This window comes from Phlebotomus papatasi, chromosome 3, assembly GCF_024763615.1.
Source record: "Phlebotomus papatasi isolate M1 chromosome 3, Ppap_2.1, whole genome shotgun sequence".
Lineage (NCBI taxonomy): Eukaryota > Metazoa > Arthropoda > Insecta > Diptera > Psychodidae > Phlebotomus > Phlebotomus papatasi.
Window position 1 is genome coordinate 79,693,283 of NC_077224.1, and position 12,680 is coordinate 79,705,962.

The 12,680-nt window shown below is 30.5% G+C and overlaps 1 protein-coding gene across 1 annotated transcript in view; it reads left to right on the forward strand.

Annotated features, from left to right (window-relative positions):
* Positions 1-12,680, forward strand: part of LOC129805930 (tribbles homolog 2-like) — a 77,367-nt gene that overhangs the window by 6,211 nt on the left and 58,476 nt on the right. The window contains exons 3-4 of the mRNA XM_055854186.1: positions 10,771-10,899; positions 11,025-11,185. Coding sequence (XP_055710161.1) covers positions 10,771-10,899; positions 11,025-11,185 — 290 coding nt within the window. The remainder of the gene's footprint in view (positions 1-10,770; positions 10,900-11,024; positions 11,186-12,680) is intronic.

Sequence of the window (12,680 nt, forward strand, 5' to 3'; positions counted from 1 at the left end):
ACGTAAAAAGATTAATATTTCATATAGAACTTAAAAATAATTAGAAAACAAATATTTATAGGATTTTTGATGTGTCCCAAAATACCCATAATTTGTCCCGAAAAGCACCTTGTCCAGAAATACCACACGTTACCCTAATTCAGTATTTTAATGCTTATCTTCTCAATTTATTGCAAAAATTCTAGCTAGGGTAAAGTTTATAATTTGGAATGAGTGTTATAAGTTGGACAATTCGCCGGTACAAGTTGGACATGGCTTTTTTCTTGATAAATACAGTACAAAACTTGTTTTTATGCACAAGGAACCAAATTATAAAACTAAAGCATTAAAAATATACAAATAAAAATGAAGTACTGAATTTATCAAGACAGAAAGCCCTGTCCAAATTGTACCATTGTTCAACTTGTACCACTGTCCAACTTGTACCACTTTACCCTACTTGAATATGAATTTTAAATAAAATTCGGTTTTCTTCGATCGGCATTAATTTTAAACATTATTAGTACAAAATAAATATTGAAAAAATAAAATAAAACTCAGCCGAAATTCGAAGAATTCTGTGATTTTGCACAAATTATCCCATTCAAATGTACATATATTAATTTATCAGTCATAGAACCTTAGAGGAACCAACCATTGGGGCCACTGAGGTTTATTAGATATTTATTATTTCCTTGTCTTTTGAATTTTTTGGTCTTAAGCAAATGAAATGTGTTAAACGCCTTCCGCTTCAAAGATGTTTTTCTCAATTCTAATACCTCCGACACACCTTTTAGATCCACATAATGTTATGAAATCCAAATTCGCGTGCCTTTCTTTCTCAAAAGATTTGCATAAGTCTATCCCACTTTTTCTGACTCAAAATTGGACTGAACTAAATTTAATTTGGAGTGATGTTTAAAAGAAGAAGAGTGCGAAAGAGTAAAGATATCTTCAGACTAGAAGTTTAGCACAGTTCCCGCTGGTCTCAAAATCGTAAATAGCGAGAAATTTTATTGCTTTTTGAGAACCCTATAGGTCATTTATCTTTAATAATCCATTCCTTGTGGGAATTGGGGAATCAGTGGCGCAATAGGCAAGACTGTTGGCTCTTGGGCGGATCGATTCCCTGGCTCGACTTACTGTTGTGAGTTCGAGTCCCGCCCGGTGCAAAGATCTGAATGTCTAATTTAGACAATTTTCATATGTTAATAACGTAATATAATGCACCGCCTACGCCCAACAATTCCGGGAGCATAGAAGAAGCATCCACAATACGGGGAAGGCGCTCCTGGGCGAGTCTACAAACGGACTAGCAGGTTCTTCTAACACGGGATATGGACATTGTAAAAATGATTACCTTTGTAATGAATATATCTCGATACGATTAATAATAATAAATAATCCATTCCTAACTTAAAGTTTTCCTAAAAATCGTGAGTGATAAAAAAATAGAGCACACATAGAAAAATTTTGACTCTAAATTTAAGATTAGGGTAAATTAAGCTAATTCAAAACCAGCTTCAAATGGAAATTTTTCGGTACTCCAAATGGAAACGCCACTGTTTACATGATAAATACAGTACTAAATTACTATGTTTATATATTTCCTATTACCTCAGTTTCATTATTTAGTTAATTTTGCTCCAAATAAAGCGAAAATCCATTCATATTCACAAATTTTAATTTGTTAATTTCTCAGAAAAATTAAAAGTGTACCTTTTCACTATTGACTTTTTCGTAAATCGACCATGTTTTCCAATGCAAAACGCAATAAAGTGACTGTTTTTCGTTCGTTTTGTTTAACATTTGTGTCACATTTCTGATTAATTTTAGTAAAATTAAGTACTAATCTTTATTGTTAACGTTACGTGTAGCTTTCAAATGAAATAATTACTTATTTCGTGAACAAAATTGGTTTTTTTGAAGTGTGTGCAAATGCTTCAATAGGAAACCCCGGAAATATGATTTTTTTTGGAGAGATTTTCTTATTGTTTTAGATGAGAAAGTAGAAAAGATCAGGAATAAGAACAAATCCTGCACTCAAAAGCAACTAAACAAGGTTTTGGAAGCCTTTCGTCGCGGTTTTATTTACACTGTTTGTCTCCAATTAGAAACTTTCTCTTGTCTCCATTTGGATTATTTCATTTCCATAAGAAGCATTTTACACTTGTGTATTTTTCTTGTATTTAAAAGTTTTCAAAATATATCTAAAGATTTTTCACTGAGCAGCAGTAACATTCTAGAAGAGTCAAGGAGCAAATTAATGTTAATTTTCTTCAGAAAGAAAAATGAACTTAATGTGTTGAATCTTCTGTCAAAGTTAAAGCTTAATGAAATGCTTTTGAATTAGGACATTTACCCTATATAAGACTCCGGGAACATAAATTGGACGTGAATTCCCGAGGTATTCAAATTCAGAAGCTCTTTGCCAATAAAATGGGCTAGAATCCCTATCTATTTGACGCTAAGAGATAGGGAGTTTAGGTTCAACATTAGCTGAAAAATGTCTTGAGATTTGCAAATTACAATTAAAACTAAATGATTAACGATTAGGATTAGGGCATTGGTATTCATTGGATGGGATTTGACATTAAATTCCTGGGTGTTTCTGTTTAAGAATTTTCCATTTTTCTGTGTGCAGTTAAGCCTTATGGCTAAGTCTTAGGTCTGAAGCCGGCCTAAGATTGAAATATACAGAGCCTGTAAGAATGAAATGAATGGGAATTTTGACTTTATGAAGTTTTTCTGATCTAAAAGGTGTGCCGAAGCCATAATATTTTAAAGTCTTCAAATCTAAAATCGTTTCAAGTGGAAAAGCCAATGATAAGCCTAGGTTTAAAGGCGTGATTTTGTCATTAAAGGTTCGGTTAGTGGACCTACCTAAACGATATTTATTTATAAATAATACCAATTTAGATTAAGAACAAAAAATAATTCCAAAAAACCGTGTTGAAATGCTAAATGTAAGTTTACTTAGAATTACAACGTTTTTGATATCCCATTAAAAGTTAAAAGTAAGAAAAGAAACGTTTTTAAATTTTATTTTGAAATAAACTTAACGCCTTAAGCCTAAATTAGATAAAGGAATTTTTTGTAAAGGACCTCTAATCAACGATCCCAGTGTACGACCTCAGTGTATGACAGTTTTGGATAAATCTTTATTGTCAAATTTTACAGGGTTATTCTCGCCTCAGCCTGAATCTACCAGGTTTCATAAGTCTGAAGTTTTACCGGTTTTATCTTAACTTCTCTCATTTTTACAGGCTTTCTATATGAAAGATTTAAAAAGAAATTACTTTGCAGTATCAGGGTACAATGAAGTATTTTTGAGCATGATCTAATTATGAATTTTAAATTAGGTTCTATTCGAAAATTCCCTACATTAAACATATTTGATTCAGCTTCGTGAATTGGGCTAAATCTGAAGTCTGATAGCCTTAGAAGCTCTAATGGATAAACCTTAAGAATTAGCAATCACATTTTGGCATTCAAATATTGAAAATGAATATTTCATATAGGTAGGGCAAGGCTTTCAGGCTTCGCACACACTCTGGCTTAAAAAACTTCATATTTTTTTCATATTCCTTTAATGAATTTGACCTAATGGCAAAATATTTTAACAGCCAGTCTTAAGTCACACATTTTTGGTAATAAAATTAGGTAAGATTCATTAAAATGGTCTTCAGACTAGAGGTATAGCCTAGTTCCCGAAAGTTTCAAATTCCTAAATAGCATTTAATTTTTTTCCGTTTTTGAAAATCTTACGGATCATTTACTCACAATATTTAATCCGAAATTTTCCAAAAACCTTTACCAATAACTAATTAGAAAAGTTAAGCCATTTGACTAAGTCTTATAGGTCTGAAGCCCGTATAATGGAACATGGTAAAAATATGAAATGTGACAAGCCTGAAAGTCTTTCCCTAGTCTTTTATTCCCAAAATTGTGGTAAATAACTTTTCGACCAAATTCTCCTTGAAAACGAACAGTTGTATTTGCCAATAGATTAAAAAAAAAATATTATAATCTATATCAAATAATATTGTGAAATAAAAGTGAGCTTCTTTATCGTCTCGCCCTTTTACAATGTTTCTCAGATCTCAGAGATGAGTCTTTTGGAAACATCCAATTTTTTCACAAACATTCATCAAATTCAACGTTTAATCTCCCACAATGATAAACTTCCTGCAAATAATCATGAAATTTTCTGCGTCCAAAGTGTTTAACCCAGAAGTCATTGTAGTATCATATCAGTTTGTTTGTCTTCCTGACTTTTCAATAAGATGTGTTCTGTGTAAACATATTTCAACATCTCTTATGAGAGAGGGGAAAAAAAACCTTCTGAAATTCCGAAGACATTTATCAACAATGTAAACTATTAAAAAACGTGATTTTTCTTTGATTGTAAATAACAAGATCATGTTACATTATATATAGTTTGTCTTGCAAAATCAATTGCAATTGGTTTTGTGATGAATGCAAATCATTTCTCACAATTCATTAGTGATAATGGTGATTTATATTCAATAACTTTTTGACCTCAAGCTGTGAGACGATCATTTGACAGACACTGATCTCATACAAAGTTGATTTCATCAATTTTTCCGCTGATTTACCAGCAAAAAGTCTCCCTTTCTCTCCCAGTTGCAGTGTGGGCTTTGATAAATGCTTTGGTGATGACGAAAATGACGTGTCAAAGCTTCCTTTCAAGAATGACCACGTGGTGATTCACACGTTTCTATGTGACGCATAAATTTTCAATGTTTTCAATTGCCTTGATAAAAAAAAAATACTAACACACAGACAAAATTATGCCGTATTGCGTTGTAAATAAGAATTTCCTGAGATTGTGAAAGAGTAAGAAAGAGAGAGAAATCTCAAGACAATGGACTTGGGGGATTTTCCTTGGAAGTATTTGTGTGATGATGACGTTGTCTCTCGAATTGGAGATAACTATTATGACAAAATTAATTATAATGCCAAAGCATGGTAGATATTGAAATGTTTGTGTGAATCAATGTTAATTGATTGGTGTAATAGAGGATATTGTGTTATGCCACAAAAGACGATAAGAATATTTTATTATTATTATTGTTTACTAAATTCTATTTCAATCTTCTGTAAAGAGTAAAGAATGAAAAGTTATTGAGAAAAAAAGAGAATATGGTCTTATTGTTCAATTAACGAGTCTCGAATTATTTCACAATATTATAATATTTTAATTCAGTCATTTAACAAAAGTGATTTTGTGCAATAGTCCCGTACATGAAAGACATTCCTGGAAAATTCAACAATCATTTCATAATGTTTCTTTTTTCGCTGGCTTTGTTGGACTTGTATAAAGGGGCCCTTGTTTATTGAGTAAACTCTTAAGAATAGTTTTCTTTTATTTTAAAGAATCCTTTGAGGCTATTTAAGATGATTTTATCAATAAAAGTTTGCTGTACACAAAAAGAAATATTTCGTAAAATTGTTCGTAAATGTTTGTGAATTCCTATTGGATTCTTAATGTTCTTGAATCGTATAACCTAGAAATAAGTTCGTAAAACTATGTACTTTTTTTCACAAATATTGTTCGTAAGATGATCATTTGACGAGCATTTTTATACTTTTACAAACATTTGTTCATAAATGTTCGTAAATACACGAAAAAAAGTTCGTAAAATTTTCTCATTTGTTCGTAAATTTTTGCCAGATTAAAAAAATCTACGAAAAAATGTTTGTAAAACAACAAAAATGCTCTTTAAGTAATCATGTTACGAACAATGTTTGTGAAAAAGTACAAACTTTTACGAACTTGTTTGTGGGTTATATGATTTACGAGCATTTTGTAAGTTTTGCTGATTTATAAGTCGAGTAAGTTACGCTAATTATCCATATTAGAAATTATCCATGATAAAATGCGCATTAGAATTTTGTTTAAAGATACTTAAAAATTAAACTTCAGAATTGAAAGACTCAAATTCCGAATGAACAATCAGCATTCAAAAATAAATTTGAAATTTTTAATTTAACTTCTTAAATTCTGTTATTTAATATCCAATTTTGCGTCACCCATGAAATCATGACCGATTTTAACCCTGAGGATTTACTCGTACACAAAAATTTAGAAAAGTAATAATAATTTTATTCAACTTTGCATATCCTCCTTTATGTATTATGTGTCGATAATTATAAATTAAACTTTTAAATATTTTTATGTCACCCTTATTTAGGGGAAAGTACTCTACCGTCGAACGTTCATGCCTTATTATTTATTTTTCCCAATGAACTATCACATTTCTATTAATTATTAGTTAGCTTATTTACAATTTATTGATAATTACGTGAAAATTATAGTTTCTTAGGAAAACCAAAAGAAATTCATATTATTCGAAGGCATAAACGTTCGACGAGAGAGTACTTTCCCTTACATTTCTAGTGCTCACAATGCATTCGAAGGGTTTCTAGTGATCCATTAGATATTTTTTATTGATGTAGAGTAATTGGAATCGAAGCTTGTACGTAAAAGCTGAGTTCGTAATTGCTAGAAAATGATGTTTTTTTTCTCAAAATTTTGTTGATACACAGTTTTGGGAAAAACTTTAAGCAAAGCTTTGGTGGAAACATTTCAATTTCCCAATTTTAAACCTTTAAAATGTCAAGAGTATTTTCGCTGTTGTTTTTCACAGATTTTATGGCTAAAATAATATTCTGGATAATCTGTGGAATTTGTATAAATACTTTCAACGATAAGAAAATAGTGTTCTTTACACTACAATTCTAATTCCTTGCTGTTATTAAAAAGATTCACTTGCTTTTCTAATGTTCTTTAAATTCATTTTTTATTATTTTATTCAGGACAATTGAGAATTATACGGGCTTCAGACCTAAAGCTTAGCCATATGGCTCAACTGTTATAATTTCTTACCAGTCAAGAATTTTTTTGGGAAAATTTAACTAGGATTGGATTATTAAGGACAAATGACTGAGAGAGAAATAAAATTAGTTGCTATTCAGGATTCTGAGACCTTTAGAAACTAGACTAAACCTCTGGTTTTAAGACGGCTTTAATTTTAGTGTATTTTCTTAGTGGAAATTGTGGTTTTGTTTTTTTCTTTAATCCACAAAAATTCCTAAATAACTTTTAAACAGTTTTCTTATCATTTTGTATTGAGCAAACCAAACTATATTTCTGTACTGTTTTATCTTGGTTGGATAAATGCTATCTCATGCGGTGTGTTTTTTTTTTGGTTTTTGTATTTCATAATGCAATATGTAGAAATTCATTGTTACTTAGAATTCGTGTTTTGTTGTTGTTGCTGTCTTCTGGTTTATTTCTAAAATATATTGCAAGAAATATGACGTTTTTATATAATGAATTTTCCGACTAATGGAGTAATTGCTGAAATAATCGTACAAAGTAGCTCAATGAAACTTGAAGTTGTTTAGCTATAAAATAGAGTGCAGAGCAGAAAATGGGAAGTAATATTATTATTGTTTAAATCTTTTGTCTGCCCGAAAGAGAAATATCAATTGAAATGACATGTTTCATTATGCATATATCTTGGGGAGTTGAAATCAGTCTGAAGGTCATGAATGAGCGATAAAGAGGTTATTGGCGCTGTTGAAGTCGCGGAACATTTAGTGTTTTGTTCAAAATGAATGTTTAATATTTAGATGATTGTTTTGGTAAATAATTATATTATTTGAGTATAGAAAATTTCTATAGATTTTTTTTTTACTCAACATTCAGATATAAAATCTCTAAGTTGCATGTGTTGTTTATTTATTTGGACTACAATCTCAGAAACGGAAATGAAATTTACTGCAATTTAATTGGTTTTTTTTAATAGAGTAGCTTGAGTATACAATTAAATTAAGGACTTGTCCACTTGAGACGCAATGTTGTGTTTTTTAACAGGGAAGTTCTGTATAGCATAAAACAATTTCTTATGCACACTTGGGGGTAAATTGAAAATATATTTAGTTACGCTTTTGAACATTTACAACAGTAAAAGACTCTCTGTTTGTTAGCCGTGATTCTTTGGAAATCACAGCTATTGCAATAATGCTGCGGATCATTGCCCTAATAAAACGGTCTTCAGGTTAGAGGTTTAGGCTATTTCCTAAAGTTCTTAAAATCCTAATTAACAAGCAATTTAATTTTTTTTTTACAATCTAATAGACTTATCCTTAATATCCTATCCTGAGTTAAAATTTTCCAACAAATCTTGACTGTTAAGAATTTAAAGTTGAGTTATATGACATAAGCCTTAGGTCTGATAGTATAACAGTTTTCTTTTATTCACTTGCAACTCGTCAACCTCTAAAATAGACCCAACTTCAAATTTATTGGCAAAAATAAATAAAAAATGAGAATTAAATCCTTGCAGTAAATTATTTAATTTGCTTCCCAATTTAGAAATGGGTCTTTAAGCTTAAATTTTTTAAATTGTTTTTTTTTAAAGCCGATTCGTTACACATTTTTAGTTATTAAGTGTCAATTTTTTAAATTCTTTAAGTTGAAATGTAGCAAACTTTACAATAATAAAGTTAAAATGGAAATGTCATACTTATTTAGAGTTTATTGTATTTTAAACCTGGTCGGCTGGAACCTTTTAAATCCTTGAATGCTATAAAACAGCTTGAAGCATCCTTCGCTCTTAAGGCATTCATAAATATTTAATTTTTTGGATGGTAGTAAAATTTATCAAAAATATTTTCTCAATTTGAGTAAATCTTAAAGATACAGTTTTTCAAAACTCCTGTTATGTACGATATTTTACTGTCTTAAAAACACTATTATTCTTACGACGCGATTTGCTTGCAGTTAAATTATGTACAATGAAAAAAAATTAATACATATTTTATTTTGGCAATTGAAAAATTTTATTTTTTAGTAAAAGAAACTTCTAAAGAAAATATAAAAGTTAATATATTTTATGCTTCGTCGTTTTGCACCTAATTTCATGAAATTGTAAATGCAATTTGGGGTTTATAGATGAAAGTTTATTTAAATACTTTAAGTAACTATACAAAAAAATTTATTGTTTGTTCGTGAATTCCTATTCATAACTTACGAAATGCTTGTAATCTAATGCTTATGATCCACAAAAATGTTCGCAAAAGTTTGTACTTTTTTCACAAACGTTGCTCGTAACCTGAGAGAAAAAAGGGGCTGCGATTAACTTTTTTTCCTCGGAACATTAACACTTTTTAGATGTAAAAATATTTCAACATTTTTTAGTGTTAATTTTACACCTTTTCAAGGGTAAAATTAACATGAAAATGGGGTAACCTTAATCTCTAATACACCTAAAAAGAGTAATATTTACACCGATTTCGGATCAATAATGCAGGGTAAAATTAACATTTCCGGAATGTTATTTTAACTTTTTCGGATTTCTCTCAGTGCATGATCACTTGACGAGGTTTTTTTGTTCTATTACAAATGTTTGTTTGTGATTGTAAATGCACACGTTTGTATCTTTTTGTTTGTCTGGCAAAACGTTACGAACAACAAAATTTTACGAACATTTACAAAAAAATGTTTGTAAAAGAACAAAAAATGCTCGTCAAGTGATCATGTTATGAACTATGTTTGTAAAAGAGTACAAACTTTTACATACTTTTTTGTGGGTTATACGATATATATTTGATCTTTTAAAAGGTTCACTTGTATCATCTCCTGATTTTGCAGCTCATTTATAAATTATGTTTTATCGTAAGCTTATTATTCATATCATATTTCTCTCATGTGGGCGAACATTGAAGATGACGTTTTCATTGGTTTCATTTGTTCATTCCGGACTTAAATAAGTGTCAAAACGGTCAAACACTTTCCGGGACACTTTCAAAGGATCGCCGGTGATTCTTTCATTTGTACCAGTGTATGGTTAAAGGCCTCTCTATGCATTACAATTTTCATCAAAATTGCTTTTTGAAGGAAATAGTCCGTAACTATTGTATGGAGAAATGTAAATTTTTCGTTCAAAAAGACAATTTTTAGTCTTTTGACCCATATAAAATTTGAACAGTAAGAGATATCAACTTCCGATCTTCGGTGACCCCTCCTCAAATAACGTGATCTCGAACCCAACCTCTTTATTTCCCCCTTCCCCTTTCATGAGTTCCCTATCTCCCAAAAATAGGCAAAAAATTAGGTTTTTCAAACTTTGCAAAAAAATTGGCCCTGGAGATTTAATTTTGACGAAATTTTTTTCAATGTGTAGAGATTTTAAGATAAAAAAAAAAGAAATTCTTAAAAATTCGTTCAATGCGTAAAGGCTCTGCAATTGAAATTCCAATGAAAGAATCATAGTTCTCATAAGCTAAAACAAGTCCATTAGTGATTTTACTTTGAATGTTTAACCATGCTACATTGTCGTAATGTTCATTATTAATATTGCACTAGACGTTTTCCTTTGAGATTGTTTAGCACTTGAGGAGAGGGCAAGAGTTGTGTATATGGTAAAATCATTTAATTTAGACAGTTGGAGAGATTTAAGGTGATGATTAGTGTGAAAAACGACAAACGACTTTCAACGAGTTGTTTTAATTAATTTTAATTGGAATATTTAATTGAGGGTATAAAAATCTAATGATTTATATCACACATGAATGTTTGTATAGTTTAAATTATTAAGTTAATATACAATATAAATTGACTGAAGTACAAGAGATTAATATATATTACCATTGCATGCAACATGCAATAGAAAGTTCCCAATAAAATTTATAAGATGTGATCAATAGAATTTAAACGTTATTCTTTGCTTCTTATTTTCTTTTTGGACAAAAATCCAGATTGCGAACAATCCCTGCTCAAATCTTCTAACGGCCCATTTTCGTCTCGATGGACATCCTCATATAAATCCACTGCAAAAAGTCATTCAAGGATCCAATCAAACTTATCTCTTCTTCACGCCATCGCAGGTAAGAGAGGAAAAAAAAGAAGTTATTTAAATTGAAAAAAAAAGTAGATCAAATGCTCAAGAGAGAACACTAAACTAGAGAATGTTGTTATTACAAATATGCTGGTGCGATTGTTGTCTTTCTAGGGTGATCTCCATTCCTATGTACGCGTCCGCAAGCGTCTCCGTGAAGTGGAAGCACGACGTTTGTTCCGACAAATGTGTGAAACGGTGAAAGCATGTCACGAACAGGGGATCGTTTTGAGAGATCTCAAGCTTCGAAAGTTTATTTTTGCCGATGAAGACAAGTGAGTACAAATTCTTTTCTCTTCTTATTTTTATTTTATTTTATTTTTACTTATTTTGCCTTTTCTCAGAGAGCAAAACAAAAAGAAAAAAAATACAGAAATCCGATTGATTTACAACCATTTCCTTCCAGAGATCATTTAGTATACAATATTATATTTAGTTTCAGTAAATGAGACATACAAAACACGTGGGAATAAAACTCCTCTTTCCTCATAGTTATAAAGTGAAAAACAAATAGATGAAAAATAGAGAGACAGAGAGAGAATTGATTATCAAAAACTCGTGTCACTCCTCGTGAATCGCGATTCATTCTTCATTTACATAAATTAATGTCTGTATGGAAGAGTTAGTAAAATGGGGAATACGTGACTTGAGCATTACTGCTTCTGAGAGAGGAAATGATACAGTTAAATTTCTATTTTGTGAATCAGATCACTTAGCGTCGAAATTAGAACAGAGTTATAGTTGAAGATCAACTAATAATTTTCAAAACTTTTTTAAGAACGACATTTTCTGATCTTGATCTTAAGCTCAGAAAATTTGATGAAAATTCCTAATATTGTGTAAAAGCCATAAAAATTTGGAAATATTTTTTAATCTAAAGAATTTATGGATATTAACTTATACACTGTCAAGATAATATCAGAAGAAAACTCAATAGATGGCGCTGTTAACTGTTCTTAATTTGTTATACAATAAGGCTTCAGGCTATAGTCGCAAAAGTTCAACCAAATTGAACAAATATTAATAAAAATCTTGTGGAGCAATAATTTTACTGCTCAAACTCCATAGTCCAGAGAGAGCAGTACAATTCCTTGATTTTTTCACCCTCCAAAATTTCCACGTTTCGAATGATTTTTGAGAAATGATAACACGCTATTCGCCCGGCCGTTACCATTCTTACTGTGTTATCACACTTGCACATTAAAATTTTAATATGATTCACATTAATTGTCGCTGGTGAGAGTCCAAATGTGTAATTTGTGTGTTTGAATCATTTAATATTCAAAATTTGATCTATTTGTTGATAAAAAGGTAGACTTAGCCCGCAAAATTTTATATAAATTGATTTATAGCATTAATGCGAAAAATTAATGTGATTTTCTCTTTAATTTTTTTAATGTGAAAAATATTTATGCTTTAGGTAAATTTAAACTTATTTTTGCAGGCCAAGTCCACTTCTTTATCAATAAATAGAAAAACCCCAAATATTAAGTGACTCAAAGACACAAATAACATATTTGGACGCTCACAAGCGACAATTAATGTTAATCACATTAAAATTTTAATGTGCAAGTGTGATAACGCCGTTAGAGTTCAAACGGTTAGAGATATAAACTTGGGACCTTCGGGGGACCCCACATAAGTCAACCCTAAGACCATTGACATGCTCCTCATTTTCCCTCAACCCACTCCCCTTCCCTTCTAAAACCATATTCTTTGGAATTGCCTAAAAACGCGTCGAGCGATTTTTTTTTAATTTTTGAGTCCATG